The sequence below is a fragment of the Artemia franciscana genome, chromosome 2 (genome assembly GCF_032884065.1).
Source record: "Artemia franciscana chromosome 2, ASM3288406v1, whole genome shotgun sequence".
NCBI classification, from domain to species: domain Eukaryota; kingdom Metazoa; phylum Arthropoda; class Branchiopoda; order Anostraca; family Artemiidae; genus Artemia; species Artemia franciscana.
This window is the reverse complement of record NC_088864.1, coordinates 60,392,124-60,411,046: the sequence shown is the minus strand read 5'-3', so window position 1 is coordinate 60,411,046 and position 18,923 is coordinate 60,392,124. Positions and strand designations below refer to the sequence as shown.

General features: G+C 35.9%; 2 protein-coding genes across 7 annotated transcripts in view; both read left to right on the top strand.

Annotated features, from left to right (window-relative positions):
- LOC136043869 (broad-complex core protein isoforms 1/2/3/4/5-like) overlaps positions 1–16,814 on the top strand; it is a 55,484-nt gene extending 38,670 nt beyond the window's left edge. For 2 of the 4 annotated variants that reach the window (XM_065728834.1, XM_065728833.1), the window contains 3 exons: positions 8,575–8,731; positions 12,808–13,054; positions 15,819–16,814. In XM_065728834.1, coding sequence (XP_065584906.1) covers positions 8,575–8,731; positions 12,808–13,054; positions 15,819–15,918 — 504 coding nt within the window. In that variant the 3' untranslated portion in view covers positions 15,919–16,814. The remainder of the gene's footprint in view (positions 1–8,574; positions 8,732–12,807; positions 13,055–15,818) is intronic. The other 2 variants (XM_065728836.1, XM_065728835.1) reach the window with 1 other exon arrangement.
- A 1,476-nt stretch (positions 16,815–18,290) lies between these two features.
- LOC136043880 (protein tramtrack, beta isoform-like) overlaps positions 18,291–18,923 on the top strand; it is a 41,222-nt gene continuing 40,589 nt past the window's right edge. For all 3 annotated transcript variants that reach the window (XM_065728866.1, XM_065728865.1, XM_065728864.1), the window contains exon 1: positions 18,291–18,369. The gene's annotated coding sequence lies outside the window, so the exon portion shown is untranslated. The remainder of the gene's footprint in view (positions 18,370–18,923) is intronic.

Below are 18,923 nucleotides of genomic sequence, written 5' to 3'. Positions count from 1 at the left end.
CTGTGCAAAGACGAAATCCGTCTTCCTTTCTCGTACTTTCTCGAACAACACCTTTCTGAAACAACACCGGAAGTGATGACGACTAATAATTGGGGCCTGCCCATAGAAATTTAGAGATTTGATATTATTAAATATATTGGGATAAAAATAGATTGAAATTTATCATTTAAAAGCCGAAAAATTTATCTTTGAATGAAACTGTCAAGAAATAATCACTGAATTCTTTTTTTATTCTCTAATGCGTTCACGTATGAATTACTGCCCTATTACTTTTTCGAACACTTTTAAAACTCATATTCTTTCCCTTTATAGGCAACAAAATAAAGTTCTGCGTATTTTGAAAAATATTCTGCTTAGCCCGTATTCTTACCGTGGTAGCAAAATATATATAAAATATTAAATAGTCTTCCCCTGTATCTTTTTCCTTCTTTCTGTTCTCTTGTTTAAATGATAAAACATGTTTAACGTCTTTTGCCAGGTTATTTGTATAATAGGTTTTTGTTTTATGAAAATTGGATTTTTTATGCTTGCTTGACCCGTCGCAGTTCTGGGGTTCCATAGTCTTAATAAAATCTAAAAGTCGTTTTTTTTTACCAAGACATAGCATTATATATAATTTGAATAAATTAAGTAGTTTTGTAGATTTAGATACATCCCTAGTTAATAATAAAATAGCTTAATTTAATCAGTAGATAATAATTTAAATTGAATTCTGGGGTCGAGGCTCATCATTCTGTTTATTTTTTATTTTGTTATTGTCTCGAACTTGTTGGGTGTTCTGTTTTATTAGTATGCGAAGAGTTGAAGGGCCATCTTTTTATTCCCCTGTTTGAAGATAGTGTTATTTATTAATTGTCGTATGTATAACCCAGACGAGGTCAACTCACCCTGTCCTGCCATGCAAATGTGGGGTAGCATAGTACCAATGCTACTTGGCAGTTTTCATGGCCTAATTAAATTTGTTGGCAGATTTTGTCTGAAAGTACCATTTTTACATATAAAAATAAGTTTTGCTCAAAGAAAATCTGTCAATAAACAAGTTGTGCTCCTAAAAGTGTCTGTAGCTTTCAGGGTTCTGTTGAATTCTGCTACTGGCAGCTCTGAAACTATTCCATACCTGAACGTGGGTCATTACTTTGATACTATTGCAAAATTTCTGTTTATTGAATATTAAAGAACTTGAACTTGAATATGGTGCATGTTCTAACCAAGATTCCAAAATGATTAAATGTGAGGTAGAGAGAGAGAGAGAGAGAGAAAAAAAAAAGAGAGAGAGAGAGATCGGTATATTTAAAAACTATCGTAGCATAGCTAAATTCAGTTTTTTCACAAAAATCATACATTTAAACAAAAATCACACACTACGACTCAGCATTACAAATGGATGTGAAGAAAGGCACAAATGAGTTGGCGTAACGATTAGTTCGTACTTTAGGGGGTACAAGTTTATTTTGTAACCGAGTTTGGCTATTAGGAGGGGCTGGTTCGGGTAGTATTGATCGGTGGCTCTTATTGGCTAGGACGGATTTTCCAAATTGCTGAATAAGGTGTTCAAGCTGGGCTTTAAGTGGAGATAAATTTAATTTAGTGAGGGCTTGATCATAGGGTATGTCACGGTTTCGGAGTATAATCCTTGTTGCTCTTTTCTGGACGCACTCTATGTCGCGTAATAGGTACGCTGTGCGGATAGCAGATGGACCCCACACCGGGCACGCGTACTCAAGCAACGGGCGAACATAACACATGTAGGCATGGAGAAGACTTTCAGTATCACACCCAAAACGCCTCATTTTGGTAAGTGTCTGAAGGCTTGCATTAGCCTTGTGGACGGTTAAATTAATATGGGCACTGAAACTACAGTCACTAGTGAAAGTTACTCCTAAGATTTTTATTTCGTTCACAATCGGGAAAGGGACTAGAGGCATATCTGCATTCCGCTTCAGAGGGTTGAAACGAATTATCTTCGACTTGGCTACGTTAATGGTAAGATCATGACTTGAGCATTCGGTCTTTAGCTGATCAAACAACTGGTCTGAAAACTGCTTTGTTATGATAGTGTTTTCGACCAGGTAAGCGAGCACTATGGACAGATCATCTACAAACTTGTAACGGTCGTCGTGATGATTAAGTAGGGAATTAAGTACAGCCAGGAAAATTATTCCAGCTAATTTCTTGCCTTGTGGGGCCCGCAAGAAGTATCTGACCATGATGAATCCGAATCTTTTTCGTGGAGTGCAAAGACTTTTTGTTTTCGGCCAGTTAAGAAGTCAAGTACAAGGCCAAGGGTGCGTCGTTTAGCCCCCCATTTCTTGGAGATTCATGCCTACAGTAAGGTGGCAGATTAGGTCAAAGGCCTTTCGGAAATCCACTGTGCAAATGTCGACGAAACAGCTACCTTTTTCAAGCCATTGGAGGATACAGTCAAACATCCGTACTAGGTAGATTGTAGTTCTACACTTGGGGAGTCCACAGTACTGGAATTTGTCAATACGCCCATGAATTTGTTTCAGAAGAAACTTGAGTATAAAGGCCTCAGTTACTTTCGCCAAACAAGATGTAAGTGAGATCGGGCGGAGATCGTCGCATGCACTAGTAGCGCGCTTTTTTGGAATAATTCTAATATAGGCCCTTTTCCACTGTGACGGGAAATAGCCAGAAGCAAAACACTCGTTAACGATGCTGGATAGTGGTAATGCTATGAAGGCTGCATATTCACGTAGCAGTTTGGCAGGTAATTCACCAGGGTATGAAGATGTATTCGGTTTGATCTTCCGTAATTCCGTGTAAACGTCAAACTCACTGACTATTATGTTGTTCTCAGGCTCACATTTTTCATGTATGGTCGACTTTTCATGAGCCGTAATAGTTGGATAGGTAGTTTAGATCTTGGTGAAGAATTCACTCACTTCTTCTGCACTGATTAAGGACCCACCATCATTGCTGATCTTTACACTACTGTCAAAAGCTTGGCCGGCCACTTTTTTCACAGCGTCGTTTCTTTTCTCCAGTCTCTGGTGAAAAGAGTTCTCAAGACCTGAATTAAGGGTTGGTGTCAGACAGTTCTCATTTGAAATTACTAAATGGGTAGAAAACTAGGCCTTCGTCATGGCACATCGATTCTATGCCTGTGGCGGTTTCTATCAGTTTTGAAAAATGTCAATTTTTTGTTGTAAATTGTTTAGAGGATAATGTCAGGGTGACTCTCGATTGCGGCAATGGTGTTATTCTCCAGTCATCGCCAATAGTCACTTATTTGGGATTACCTTATGCTGCTTCGAAAAGAGATTTTAAACCAGTCTTGGTTCAGCATTTTCAGATGAAACTACACAAGGCATTTGATCTTTTAACTCGTTTTCGGGGTTTTTACCGTCGGGACGTCCTTGGTCGTATGTATAGCGCTGTTGCTCTGCCTCACGTATTGTTCCCGTCCCTCCTCTTCCGTAATTTCCGACCTCCTGATCTTTCGCCCATGAAAGTTTCTTATTCTAAATTCTGTAAATTTTTACTTGGTTTCCCTTTTTTTTTAGTAATACTGAGATTGTTTTAAAGCTTAAAGTGAAGGATCCCGTAGTTTGTATAAAGAAAACATATAAAATATTTGAAGACGAGGCGAAAATTATCCTTTTAGGCCAAAATTTATATCCTTTTTTATGGCACTTGGTATCTACCAAGTGACATATAACGATCGTAAATTGTGTCGGTCTGTCGGTCCCGGTTTTGCTAGTTTAGGCACTTCCAGGTAAGCTATGACGATGAAATTTGGCAGGCGTATCAGGAAATAGACTAGATTAAATTAGAAATTGTGGTTTCCCTGATTCGACCATCTGGGGAGAGTGGAGGGACAGTTAAATTGAAAAAATGAGGTATTTTTAACTTCCGAACGAGTGATCGGGTCTTAGTGAAATTTGATATTTAGAAGGATATCGTGTCTCAGAGCTCTTATTGTAAATCTCGACCGGATCTGGTGACATTGGGGGAGTTGGGAGGGGGAACCTAAAATCTTGGAAAACGCTTAGAGTGGAGATATCGAGATTAAACTTGTTAGGAAAAATAAACAGAATTCCTAGATACGAGATTGATATAACCTGAACAGATCCGCTCTATTTGGGGGAGTTGGGAGGGGGAGGTTAATTCAAAAAAATTAGAAAAATGAGGTATTTTTTACTTACGAAGGAGTGATGTGATCTTAATGAAATTTCACATTTAGAAGGACGTCGTAACTCAGATCTCTTATTTTAAATCCTGACCGGATCCAGTGTCATTGGGGGGGGGGACCGGAGAATCTTGGAAAACACTTAAAGCGGGGAGATCAGGATGAAACTTGGTGGGAAGAATAAAAACAAGTCCAAGATACGTGACTGACATAACCGGATCTGTCGACATTGGGGGGATAGGGTGGGGGGAACCTAAAATCTTAGAAAACGCTTAGAGTAGAGGGATTGGGATGAAACTTGGTGGGAAAAATAAGCAGAAGTCCTAGATCCGTGATTGACATAACCAGAACGGATCCGCTCTATTTGGGGGAGTTGGAGGGGAGGGTTATTTCTGAAAACTTAGAAAAAATGACGTATTTTTATTTTACGAAGAAGTGATCGGATCTTAATGAAATTTCATATTCAGAAGGACCTCGTAACTCAGATCTCTTATTTTAAATCCCGACCGGATCCAGCGTTACTGGGGGGAGGAGTTTGGGGGGGGACCGGAAATCTTGGAAAACACTTAAAGCGGAGTGATCAGGATGAAACTCGGTGGGAAGAATAAAAAAATGTTCAAGATACGTGACTAACATACCCAGTCCGGATCCTCTCTCTTTGGTGGAGTTGGGGGGGGGGAATTCTGAAAAATTAGAAAAAATGAGGTATTTTTAACTTACGAACGGGTGATCAGATCTCAATGAAATTTGACATTTAGAAGGATATCGTGTCTCAGAGCTCTTATTTTAAATCCTGACCGGATTTGGTGACATTGGGAGGGAGTTGGGAAGGGGAAACCTAAAATCTTGGAAAACACTTAGAGTGGAGGGATCGGGATGAAACTTGGTGGGAAAAATAAGCACAAGTCCTAGATACATGATTGATATAACCGGAAAGGATCCGCTCTCTTTGAGGGAGCTGGGGGGGGGGGGGGTAATTCTGAAAAATTAGAAAAAAGAGGTATTTTTTACTTACGAACGGGTGATCGGATCTCAGTGAAATTTGGTATTTAGAAGGATATCGTATCTCAAAGCTCATATTTTAAATCCCGACCGGATCTGGTGACATTGGGGGGAGTTCGGGGTGGGGGAAATTAAATCATGAAAAACGGCTCGATTGGAGGTATCGGGATGAAACTTGGTGGGAAAAATAAGCAGAAGTTTAAGATAAGTGATTTACATAATTGGAACGGATCTGCTCTATTAGGGGGGTTAATTCTGAAAAATTAGAAAAAATTACATATTTTTAACTTATGAAGGAGTGATCGGATCTTCATGAAACTTCATATTTAGAAGGATCTCGTAACTCAGATCTCTTATTTTAAATCTCAACCGGATCCAGCGTCACTGGGGGGGGGGGGGGCAGTTGGGGGACTGGAAATCTTAGAAAATAATTAAAGCGGAGAGATCAGGATGAAACTGGATGGGAAGAATAAAAACCTGTCTAAGATACGTGACTGACATAACCGGACCGGATCTGCTCTCTTTGGTGGAGTTGGGGTGGTGGTGGTAATTTTTGAAAATTTATGTATTTGTAACTTACGAAAGGGTGACCAGATCTTAATGAAATTTGATATTTAGAAGGAATTCATGTCTAAGAGCTCTTATTTCAAATCCCGACCAGATCTTTTGACATTGGAGGGAGTTGGAGGGGTAAATCTTGGGAAACACTTGGAGTGGAGGAATAGGGATGAAGCTTGGTGGATAAAAAAAAGCAAATGTCCTTGACGCGTGATTGACGTAACCGTACTGGATTCGCTCTCTTTGGCGGAGCTAGGGGGAGGGGTTCAGTGATTTGGCGAGTTTGGTGCTTCTGGACGTGCTAGGACGATGAAAATTGGTAGGCGTGTCAGGGAGCTGCACAACTTGACTTGATAAAGTCGTTTTCCCAGATTCGACCATCTTGGGGGCTAAAGGGAGAGGAAAAATTAGAAAACTGAGGTATTTATAACTTACGAGTGGGTGATCGGATCTTTAGATATTTAGAAGGACATCATGAATCAGAGCTCTTATTTTAAATCCCGACCGGCATTAAGCCTCTGATTTTCCTTTTAAATCAATCTATTGATTCTTAGAATTTTGTTAGAGTTCATACCATATGAGCTCTTGGCTCTTAGCTCTTCTTGCCTTGTCACAAGTGCCATATGAGCTCTTAGCTCTTGTTTTTATGGCACTTGGTATTAATCAAGGGACATATAGCGATTGCAAATTGTGTCGGTCTGTCCCGGTTTTACTACTTTAGGCACTTCCTGGTAAGCTAGGACGATGAAATTTGGCAGGCGTATCATTTTTCCTATTTGACCATCTAGGGGAGGGCTGGCTAATTCGGAAAAAATGAAGCTTTTTTATTTTACGAACGGGTGATGTGATCTTAATGAAATTTGATGTTTGGAAGGATATCGTGTCTCAGAGCTCTTATTTTAAATCCCGACCAGATCTGGTGACATTGAGGGAGTTGGAGGGGGGGACCTAAAATCTTGGAAAACGCTTAGAGTGGAGGGATCAGGATGAAACTTGGTGGGAAAATAAGCAGAAGTCCTAGATACGTGATTGACATAACCGGAACGGATCTGCTCTGTTTGGGGGAGTTGGGGGAGGGTTAATTCTGAAAAAAATACTTACGAAGGAGTGATTGGATTTTAATGAAATTTGAATTTTGTTAGGATATCGTATCTCAGAGCTCTTATTTTAAATCCCGACCGGATCCGGTGACATTGGGGGGGGACCTAAAATCTTGGAAAACGCTTTGAGTGGAGGGATCGGGATTAAACTTGGTGGGAAAAATAAGAAACACGTCCTAGATAAGTGATTGACATAACCAGAACGGATCCGCTCTCTTTGGGGGGGGGGGGGTTAATTCTGAAAAATTAGAAAAAATGAGGTATTTTTAACTTTCGAAGGAGTGATCATATCTTAATGAAATTTTATATTTAGACGGACCTCGTAGATCAGATATCTTATTTTAAATCCCGACTTGATCCAGTGTCATTGGGGGGAGGGGGAACCGGAAATATTGGAAAACGCTTAAAGCGGAGAGATCAGGATGAAACTTGGTGGGAAGAATGAGCATAAGTTCAATATACGTGACTGAAATAACCGGACCGGATCTGCTCTCTTTGGTGGAGTTGGGGGGGGGGGGATTAATTCGGAAAAATGGAGCATTTGTAACTTACGAACAGGTGATCAGATCTTAATGAAATGTTATATTTAGATGAGTCTTTGGCATTAGAACTCTTATTTTAAATCCCAACCAGATCCGGTGACATTTGGGGGAGTTGGAAGGGAGAACTGAATATCTTGGAAAACGCTTAGAGTGGAGAGATTGGGATGAAACTTGATGGGATGAATAAGCACAAGGTATAGATATGTGATTGACATAATTGGACTGGATCCGTTCTCATTAGGGGAGCTGGGGGTTATAACTTTGGAAAAATTAGAAAAAAATGAGGTATTTTAACTTAAGAACGGGGGACCGGATCTTAATGAAATTTGATATTTAGAAGGAACTCATGTCTCAGAGCTCTAATTTCAAATCCCGACCAGATCTTTGACATTGGAGGGAGAAACCGGAAATCTCGGAAAGCGCTTATAAATGTCGTAGATACGTGATTGACGTAACCGGACTAGATCCGCTATCTTTGGGGGAATTAGGGGATGGGGTTCAGTGCTTTGGCGAGTTTTGTGCTTCTGGACGTGCTAGGACGATGAAAATTGGTAGGCGTGTCAGGAACTGCACAAATTGATTTGATAAAGTCGTTTTCCATCTGGTGGGCTGAAGGGAGAGGTAAAATTTAAAAAATTGAGGTATTTTTAACTTATGAGTGGGTGATCGGATCTTAATGAATTTTGATATTTAAAAGGACCTCGTGACTCAGAGCTCTTATTTTAAATCCCGACTGGCATTAAGCCTCTGATTATCCTTTTAAAGCAATCTATTGATTCTTAGAATTCTGCCAGAGCTCATACCATATGAGCTCTTGGCTCTTCCGACCTCGTCACAAGTGCCATATGAGCTCTTAGTTCTTGTTTTCTTTTTTAAGCGTTTGGTCAATATTTGATATTTTTTTATTGTAAGCGTTATCACTTGTCTTTTCTTTATATTTATATTATAGCCTACTCCTCATTTTTTGAGGGAAAAAAATATAATTGAAAGGGGGTATTCTGTGGGAAGTGTTAACCCAGTAATGAATTACGGTAATCAATTAACAAATGAATTACGATTGCAATTATTTTATGAATATACTGAAAGAAAAGTCAGACTGTTTAGTTAGATAATTAGATAGGACTGACCGGTGTAATTTCCGGTTTAAAAGAAAATCAAACTCTAATTCTGATTAATTATTCCAACAATAATTCTAATGTGTTAATCTTTCAATTTGTAGGGAAATGATATGGACTTTGGAAGTAATATTTACCAAAGACGCAATTCATGTGAACAAAAGCCTAGTACCAGTCATTATGGCTTGTCAGATTCATATTCGAGGTCAAATGATAATAGAAGTGACAAAAGTCCATCCGTTGTCATGGAGCCCGAATTAGGTAAACAGATTCTACTTTAGTAAAAGTTAACAGTGCATTTAAATTGGTCTTAGCGAAAGAGTAGTCATGATTGTCAAGTCATTCTTGTGATTATATGGTAATCCCTAATTATAACTCAAGTGGCTTAGCTATTTTTAATTAGATTTTTCTACGCATATTTCAAATTGTACAACCTATATCCAAATCAGAATTATCACTAATATATATATATATATATATATATATATATATATATATATATATATATATATATATATATATATCAAATAGTTCGTGGTAATAAAATGTAAGTTTAAGTTTAGTTACTCACAAAACTGATGATTTGACATATTTTTTAAAGGGGAGGAACATCCCCAAAAAGAGGAGTATTTCTTTAAGGGGAAAAAACATCCCCTTCAAGAATGATCTTAATGAAGACAATATCATCGCATTCAGCGTATCAGAAAGTCATGCTACATGGATTTTGAGCCTCATTTTAAATGTCATATTTTGCGTTTTGTTGTTTTTTTTTTCAGGAAACTCTAAATGTGTTCATGGGTCCATGTTTATTTATTTAATTTATCTTATTTTTTCATCGGGTTATAATATCAAATTGAATATTTCATGAATATAGAAACAGGGTTCATTTGAATGAAATCTTTTTAAGAAGCGAAAAAGGTTATGCCATAGCAAAGTGTTCTTATTTTTTTAACCTTTTCATGATTAAAAACAACAAATTTTGTCGAAACTGATTTACAAATGCTATATTGTGTAAAAAAAAATCTCTTTCGAATGATCTTGTTGACATCGCTGTAGGACGCCTCTAACTGTATTTTGCAGTTCTCCTTTGCCAAATTGCAAAAAAAAAATCAATGCTTTAGCTATAGCAGACTAAGATACAAATGTCAAAATTTTCTAACTCGTTTTTCTCGGGTTTTTTGGAAAATAAATTCGGCACAACCCCTTTCAGGCGACGCATTGTGGCCCGAGAATGGACAAAATGTAATTTAAGAATAATTACTTATTGGCTTTAAAAAAAATCAACGCTGTAGCAATCAAACAGTTCGTGGTAACGAACTGTAGTAAGGAGCGACCCAGCTCAATAGTAACCAAAAGTCTAAAAAATGGAATTTTGGTACCAATAGCTACATCAAAATAATCGCATTTTAATGCTGATTTTAAATATTTAAGTTTCATCAAGTTTAGTCTTACCCATCAAAAGTTACGAGCCTGAGAAAATTTGTGTTATTTTAGAAAATAGGGGGAAACACCCCCTAAAAGTCATTAAATCTTAACGAAAATCACACCATCAGATTCAGCATATCAGAGAACCCTACTGTAGAAGTTTCAAGTTCCTATCTACAAAAATGTGGAATTTTATTTTTTTGCCAGAAGGCAGATCACGGATGCGTGTTTATAAAGTTCTAGTGCCCTTTTTAAGTGACCAAAAAATTGGAGGGCACCTAGGCCCCCTCCAACGCTAGTTATTTTCCCAAAGTCAACGGGTCAAAATTCTGAGATAGCCATTTTATTCAGCGTAGTCGAAAAACCTTATAACTATGTCTTTGGGGACGACTTACTCCCCCACAGTCCCCGTGGGAGGGGTTACAAGTTCAAAACTTTGACCAGTGCTTACATATAGTAATGGTCATTGGGAAGTGTACAGGCGTTTTCAAGAGGATTTTTTGGATGGAGGCGGGGGTTGAGAAGAGGGGAATATGCTGGGGGAACTTTCCATCGAGGACTTTGTCATGGGGGAAGAAAATTTCCATGAAGGGAGCGCAGGATTTACTAACATTACTTAAAAAAAAACAATGAAAAAGTTTTTTTTCAGCTGGAAGTAAGCAGCAGCATTAAAACTTAAAACGAACAGAAATTATTACCCATATGAGGGGCTCACCTCCTCCTAATACCTCGCTCTTTACGCCAAAGTATTTTTAGTAATTTCAACTATTTATTCTGCGGCTTTTGTGATTCAGGGGTCATTCTTAATGAATTGGGACAAAATTTAAGCTTTAGTGTAAAGAGCGAGGTACTGACGAGGGGGCGAACCCCCTTATATATGTAATAAAAACATAAGAATTCAAAAGTTCTTTATGTAAGCTAACTTATAAGTTACGTATATCTTTTACTTTTAAAAAGATTCGTAAAAAATTAAAAGTTCTAGTTGCCTTTTTAATTAACCGAAAATCGGAGGGCAACTAGGCTTCCTCCCCCTCTCTTTTTTTCTCAAAACCATTCGATCAAAATTATGAGAAAGCCATTTAGCCAAAAAAAGATAAATATACAAATTTCGTTTTAATTATTCCTCTGCGGAGAGCCAAAATCAAAACATGCATTGATTCAAAAACGTTCAGAAATTAAATAAAAAAACAAGTTTTTTAAATGAAAGTAAGGAGCGACATTAAAACTTAAAACGAACAGAAATTACTCCGTATATGAAAGGGGCTTTTCCTTCTCAACGCCCCGCTCTTTGCGCTAAAGTTTTTTACTGTTTTAAAATGTAGAGTTAAGAGAAAGAGTCAAACTTTAGCGTAAAGAGCTGGGCGTTGAGAAGGAAAAGCCCCTTTCATATACGGAGTAATTTCTGTTCGTTTTAAGTTTTAATGTCGCTCCTTACTTTCATTTAAAAAACTTGTTTTTTTATTTAATTTACAGACTAAGATACAAATCTCAAAATTTTCAAACTCGTTTTTTTTGGGTTTTTGAAAAACAAATTCGGGACAACCCCTTTCAGGTGACGCATTGTGGCGCAAAAAGGGAAAAATTGTAATTTAAGAATAATTGCTTATTGGCTTAAAACCGTTGAAGAACTACATAGCGTCGCTTTATTACAAGTAGTGGTGAATTTGGTTTGGGTTATCTTGGATAATTCGCCAGTAAAATTTGTATTATAACTGTAAGTTGTTCAAGTAGGTGCAAGTGGGGCCCATTGATCATATATTATACTTCTGTTGTGATTTCTGAATTGGATGGAGCAATGATACTATCGTAGCATTGCTAAATTCAGTTTTTTTTTCACAAGAATCATACATTTAAACAAAAATCACACACTACAACTCAGCATTGAAAATTGATGTGAAGAAAGGCACAAATGAGTTGGCGTAACGATTAGTTCGTACTTTAGGGGCTAGAAGTTTATTTTGTAACCGAGTTTGACTATTAAGAGGGGCTGGTTCGGGTAGTAGTGATCGGTGGCTCTTATTGGCTAGAACGGATTTCCAAATTGCTGAATATGGTGTTCAAGCCGGACTTTAAGTGGAGATAAATTTAATTTAGCGAGGGCTTGATCATAGGGTATGTCGCGGTTTCGGAGTATAATCCTTGTTGCTTTTTTCTGGATGGACTCTAATTCGCGTAATAGGTACGGTGTGCGGATAGCAGATTGACTTCACACCGGGAACGCTTACTCGAGCAACGGACGAACATAACACGTGTAGCCATGGAGAAGACTTCCAGTATCACATCCAAAACGCCTCATTTTGGTAAGTGTCTGAAGGCTTGCATTAGCCTTGTGGACGGTTAAATTAATATGGATACTGAAACTACAGTCACTACTGAAACTTACTCCTAAGATTTTCATTTCGTTCACAATCAGGAAAGGGACTAGAGGCATATCTGCATTCCGCTTCAGAGGGTTGAAACGAATTATCTTCGACTTGGCTACGTTGATGGTAAGATCATGACTTGAGCGTTCGGTCTTTAGGCGATCAAATAACTGGTCTGAAAACTGCTTTGTTATGATAGGGTTTTCGACCAGGTAAGCGAGCACTATGGACAGATCATTTACATACTTGCAACGGTCGTCGTAGATAACATTGGTTTAGTTTTTCCTTTATTTTTCTTTTGATTTCAGATATTCACTTTTTTTTAATTGCTATGCTTTAAATTTTGTTCCTTTTTCAAAGCTAAGGACGCCTTGTTGAGTGCAAGTAAAATATTTGCTTGATTGTTTTCTTTTTCGTTTTCTTCCTAATGGATGTAGGACCTGTTGTTTTCGACATTCACTCCACTGTTGTTGGCTGTTCCATGAATTGCGCCATTTTAATTATGATTAAGGCTAATGTAATTTCCTAATCTGCTTCTTTCCTGTTCAGGTAAAAGCAGTGGAGAGGGATCTGACCTTGAATCCGAATCCGGTACTATTTTTAAAAGCTTGCAAAATGATATGTTTTTGAAAAGGAGATGCAGAACTACTTTTACCACACATCAAATAGATGAACTAGAACGCGCTTTTGAGCGAACCCGATATCCTAGTTGTTCTGATAGAGAAGAGTTGGCACAAAGGATCCAGCTCACTGAAGAGAGAGTACAAGTTAGTTTTACCAGTTTAGTTCAAATCAGGTGAAAACTTTCAACGAAAATGGCGATTATTCAAGCTGTAGTATTTTCCTTGGCTCCCGATTGGACATGAAAAAAAATAAAGATTCAAAAGAACATCTAAATTTCGTAAACACCTATAATGGCTTTCTTTAGATTTCTATGTTTTTTTCGAAACAAGAAAAATAAAACAGTTTTGCCGAACTAAGTGCAGCTATATTTTTATATAAAGTTATTTTTTTAATGAAAGCACCATTAATTCAGACACTTTTTTCAACTTTAACATGACTATATGTCTCTAATCAGTAAAATTTCACGTGCTTCTCTAATCTTGGTAGTCTTTCACTTTCCAGAATTAAGTAATGTTTTATTTATTATTTTTTTTCATTTTTTATTCTTTTATATTTGTAAGTCTAATGTAAATCGGTGCTTTGTTTCATTTGTTGTAGTATTATTTTTGTTCATCTGTGCCTAGGACTGAAGGCCAGGTACCTGAAAATGGCAATTGTTCAAGTTGTAGTATTTTCCTTGGTTCCCTATTGGACATTAAAAAAAATAAATATTTAAAGGGAAATATAAATTCCTGCGATCAGCTATTATGGCTCTCTTTAGATCTCTGTAAAAAAAATTTCAAACACGAGAAAAGAAACAAGTTTTCAAAACTATGCAATTAGATTTTTGTATAAAGTTATTTTTTAATAAAGGCACCATTAATTCTGACATTTTTCTTCAACTTCAGCGTTAGGAATAAAACTTCATATGCTTCACTAATCGTGGTAAATTTTCACTATTTCCCGAGGTAGATAATGTTTGATATTTTTTTTTCGTATTTTATTCACTTGTGTTTGTATGTCTAATGTAAATCGGTGCTTTGTTTCATTTGTTGAAGTATTATTGCAATTTCAATCATTTATTTTATCTGCTCCTCGATTTTGGAGGAAATAAATAAATAAAAACTGAACGAAAATTACCAATTAAAAGAACATGTTACTCAGGAGTCTCTACCGACAGATCTAAAGTCTCACTTTTACTTCACTGAAAACTCGATAAGTTGCTCCAAATCAGTATCATAGTGGAATTCATTTTGTCAACATCAAGTAAATATATGTTATTGAAGATGTTCAAAGTTTTCAGCAAAGCACTGACATTACACCTATAATAGAGGGAGCAGTATCTATACTAGGGTTGCAACATCACTCTTTCACATGCTAGTCTCTTTGAAAAATGAGTCTTGATGTCGTTTTTCTTTTGATTATTTTTTTATTCACACACTGTTCTTTTTTGATCTCAATGAAACGCATCCAAAAAACGGAACTAATAAATAAATAATAAATACAAGTTCTATTGCTCATCATCATCAGTAGTAATTTTATTTCTTTCAATTTCGTAGGGAGAAGTATAGAAACGTTTTCTGGTTGTCGGTAACAATGTAAAATGTTAATTTTTTGTTGTTGCCAATTTTAGGAATTGGCCTGTATAACATATTTACCTTTTGTATGGGTATGCATACTCGTACATTGAGTGTACAGGACTCTTCCATTTCACATTTTTTCAGTTTTTGTAATAAGAGGGGCTAACACCTTCATTCTAATTGTTGAATTTAAGTACATTTCTCCAGTTAAGGAATGTTAGAGTCCAATTCGCTGTTTCTCCTTGTTAGATATGAATGAACTGCTAGAACAGTATTGGACAAAAGTTTAAGTTTCCAGCATTTTTTTTCCCCATAAGGATTATCCAGTGGCAGCAATACAAAAAAAAATTGGGAGAAAGAAAATGTTTTTTTTTTGTTTTTTTAGTGTATATAAAAGAAAGGTATGTCTTAAGTATATTTTCTTTCGTTTTTCCAAGGAATGCTTCTTTCTTTTTTTATATATTTTTTTCTAAATATAGGAGCGCTTTCCTTCTCCCCACACCTTCTGATTGGCGCCACTATCATCGTCACATTTTAAAAATTGCTGTTCATCAGGGCCGTATCCAGGATTTTGGAGAGGCGGGGGAGATACAAAAAAACTTTAAAACAAATTTGTTTATATGCATTTTTTACGTATTGTGAGTCAGACAAATGCTTCAGGTTGGGGGGGGGGGTCAACCCCTCCCCTAGACATGGCATCACTGCTCATTATGAAATATTTTTAATAAGTCTTAAATGAATATAGTTGCTGAAATAATTCTTAAAGTCAGTTTTTCCTTGATAGTCCTTTTCTCTTTTGGCAAAGTTGTCATTTTTTATTTAAAATGGCAGAAAATAGTACTTTGTTGTGCCATGAGCACATTGATTTTTCAAAGAGCAATAAAACTTAAAATTTTCTTTTAAATAAGCCATTGTTTAAATTCATTTTGATTTGCCCCAACTTCCCCCTTGCCCCACTGGAAATATAAAGTTTCTTTTTCTTTCTTTTAAAAATTTTTTTTTTATTTTTGCTTAAAATTTACTTTCCAGACCATGCTAAAATTGATAGTTTAATTATCATCAAGATCGAACACCTTCTTAAAGGCGTTTTACTCATTTTTAGAATCTTAAGATCAAATTGTAACCTTAGTAATTTTTATATATTTAAAACAACATAAATACAAGATTGTTTTAGGCCTATATTATCTTTCCACTTCTTTTGTAATACCATTTAGTACAGACGAGAGTCGCCGATCGGTTACCGTTCATTTCTACGGAAATTTACGGAAATTATTTTATTTTCTTACTTTGTAATTCTACCTAATTTTCATTATTTCATTTATTCTATTATTCTATTTAATTTATTTAATTTCTTATTGCCATTTATTTTATTTATAGGTATGGTTCTGTAATCGCCGTGCAAAACTTAGAAGGCAACTGTCATCAACGTCTCCTGCTAACCAACATTTCTGAGGCATATATGGTGTCTTGCACTTGAATCTAAATATTAAATTATAACATATAAATACGAAATTGAAAGATCTAAATAGATATTTTACAAACGGTGGATATTTCACGTCTTAGTAATTAATTAGGATTAACTGATAGTACTAATAAAGATGATTTGTCAACACTACTCCTTTTAATACGCATACAAATTTTGTTAAAAAATAAAAATTAAAACAAACAGTTTTTTATAAAAAATTATCTTAAAAAAAAAAACAAGAAAAAAAAACCAGTGCGAATCTGTTTGAAAATAGTTTAGTAGTACTAATTTCCTGTTAGCAGAATTATTTTCGGTGGTAACTATAAACTGATTTCAAAAGATTATTTGACTTTCTTATAAATATTTTTTATTCCAATTACTTTTCTTCCTATGGGAGGATGTGTGTGAGTCTGGTCCTCTCACAAAAAAAAAAAAAACTGCAGAAAAGAAACGGGCAAGCTTAATACAGTGTAAGAAACGGGCCAGCATAATACAGTTTAAGTTCCGCCTTGTTAAACTTTCCTGTTTGGCAACTATTGTGATTTCCAACACTTTTGAGTGTTAAGACTTCTGCAAAATAAACATTTGCTGTCTAGTTGTGATCTAGAATGCTTATACCAGAAGGAGTTTAACCTCAAAAGAAAACATCAAATAAGCGTGGTAAACTACCACTATATATTTTTAATAATAAACCGTCCAATTAGCTTAAACCGGAACGTGACTATTTCAAAGGTCTTTTTTTACTTTTGTTTTAATTATTTAGCTGTAGTTAATATAGTTAATATTTGATATTGAGCTGAAAAATAGAAAACTTGTCACCGATTCTTGTACTCAACGTTATTTTTATGAATGATATAAAAGTGTTTTCTAGAATGATTTTTTTAAATATTAAAGTGCTGTTTTAATTATCTCTTGTTGCTTGATAGTATAGAGGTATTTATCCGTTCTAAAGGCTAGTTCTATAGGTAAACGCACCATTTATCAAGTATGTGTTTCATCTCATTTCACCAAAACTTGACAATTCTTATTTGTAAAATTACACCATTTACAATCAAAGATTGCGTTACTTTGCCTAAAAATAAAACACAAATTAATTATTCCTCATTTAATTGATGAAGAAAACTATTTGAATAAATGTGTATCATTGACTGATTGCCACCTAAAGATTTAACTAATAATTATTAGTAGCCCCAATTGGACACCATGTCGACCTACTGTAATTGACGAACTTTGGCATTGCATTATTATTCATGTTTATTGCAGACCATTTATGTGAAAGCAAATTTTACGATTTTTAAATGTATTGGAAACAAATAAAAAGGTAGACTAATCATCGCTAGTATTTAACCCTTTCACCCTGAAGAGAACAAAGCTGGATGATTTTTGTTTACAAGTCTCTTTACGACTGAAGAAAGCCCCCCAAAAATAGAAACCTAAAGCCTGTCAGCCTTCTGGTTTTTAATCTTCAGCGGTATGAAATTTCTTATTGGCTCTCTATACTCTCATATCAATGTTAATGAGAGTAGAATGTAGGTGATGCTATTGGGGGTCTATGTGTATACTCCTTCAGTTTCAAATTTGTACCGTAATGTCTCAAATTTGGTCCAGTGAATGGGTTTTCAATATGAAGAAGAGTTTCAGACATAGACCCCAATATTGAGGAGTGGAATGGTTATCGATCACACTTCTAGGAAGACCAAATTAATGAAATCCAAAATATTCCAATGGTTAAACCGAGCATTTGGAAGGAAATAGCCATAAACTTGTCAGGTCTGTATCTTGCTTTCCTTAATTTGGTAGACATTAAGTGGTCGTTCTTTATTTGGAGCATTTCTATCTCTGGTAATATCTAAGTTTTCTATTTGTCATAGTTGAAGTTTTTGTTGGCCAGAGAACTGAGGTGAAAGTGCAGATAAGCTACCTCTTTACAGTAGGATGCAGAGATTCCGAAAAAAAGAACCAAGATATACAGAGAGAGGTAATTTGTTTATACCCTGCTTCACTAAATTTCTAGTGGGACAAATAATTTAGCTAAGATGAAAGTGAAAACGTCATTTGATGCCTTTTTTATGCTTTTTCATAATTCAAAAATTGCTCCTGGGGCTAATTGCATCTTGAGCCCTTAAAGGGGTCCAAAGGTAATTCATTTTCGTAACCACACAAATGAGTTATCACCGCTAGTTAAGTTATTGAATAATGATTAAAAACATATCAATAGTTTATAAATAAGTTGTTCAAGAGTAATATTTTTCAAAACACTTAAATATAACAATTCAAACAGCATTTGTTAGGCAACTCAAATATAAACCGTTTTTCTACTTTTTCCATTTAAAGGTGCGTTTTTCGAATTTTGTCAACTCAAAATAGCACTGAATTTTGCAATTGGAAACTTCGCCGTCAAAACGCACCCTTCAATTGAAACATTAGGAAAACGGCTTATGCTTGAGTCCCATAATACATAAGGTTTGATACCTAGGTCTAACTTTTGATAGTAAAATGACAATGTTGAAAAACAGAGTATTTAAAAACAAGAAGAACAATAGGGGATCTTTCAAGACAGTGGGAAACAAATTAGAATGAATATTTCAGCCCTATGTTCATGGGCTGTCCTCAGCAATACATAGGAAGAAAAGTTTTTTGTATTGCTGAGGACAGCCCTTGGACATGGGGCCGAAATATTCATTCTAATTTCTTTCTCACTCTATTGAGAAATTCCCTATCTTCCCAGGGAAAAGGGGTGATGCTTTTAAGTGTCTTAAGTAAAATTGTAAAGGCTGTTATTGTTAGTAAGTTTGATTATGCTTTATATACAGTGATGCTAGTCAGAAGAATCTAAAAAAGTTAGATACAGTGTTCCACTGTGTACTTTGGCAATTCATTGGCTGCCTAAATAGTACCCCTATTCCAGCATTGATGTTTGAATTGGGGGTTAGCACACATAAACTATGACATGATAGGTTAGCCTACTTATGAAGCATTTACTCTTTGAGGCTCCAGGCCAAATAATTATTAAATAA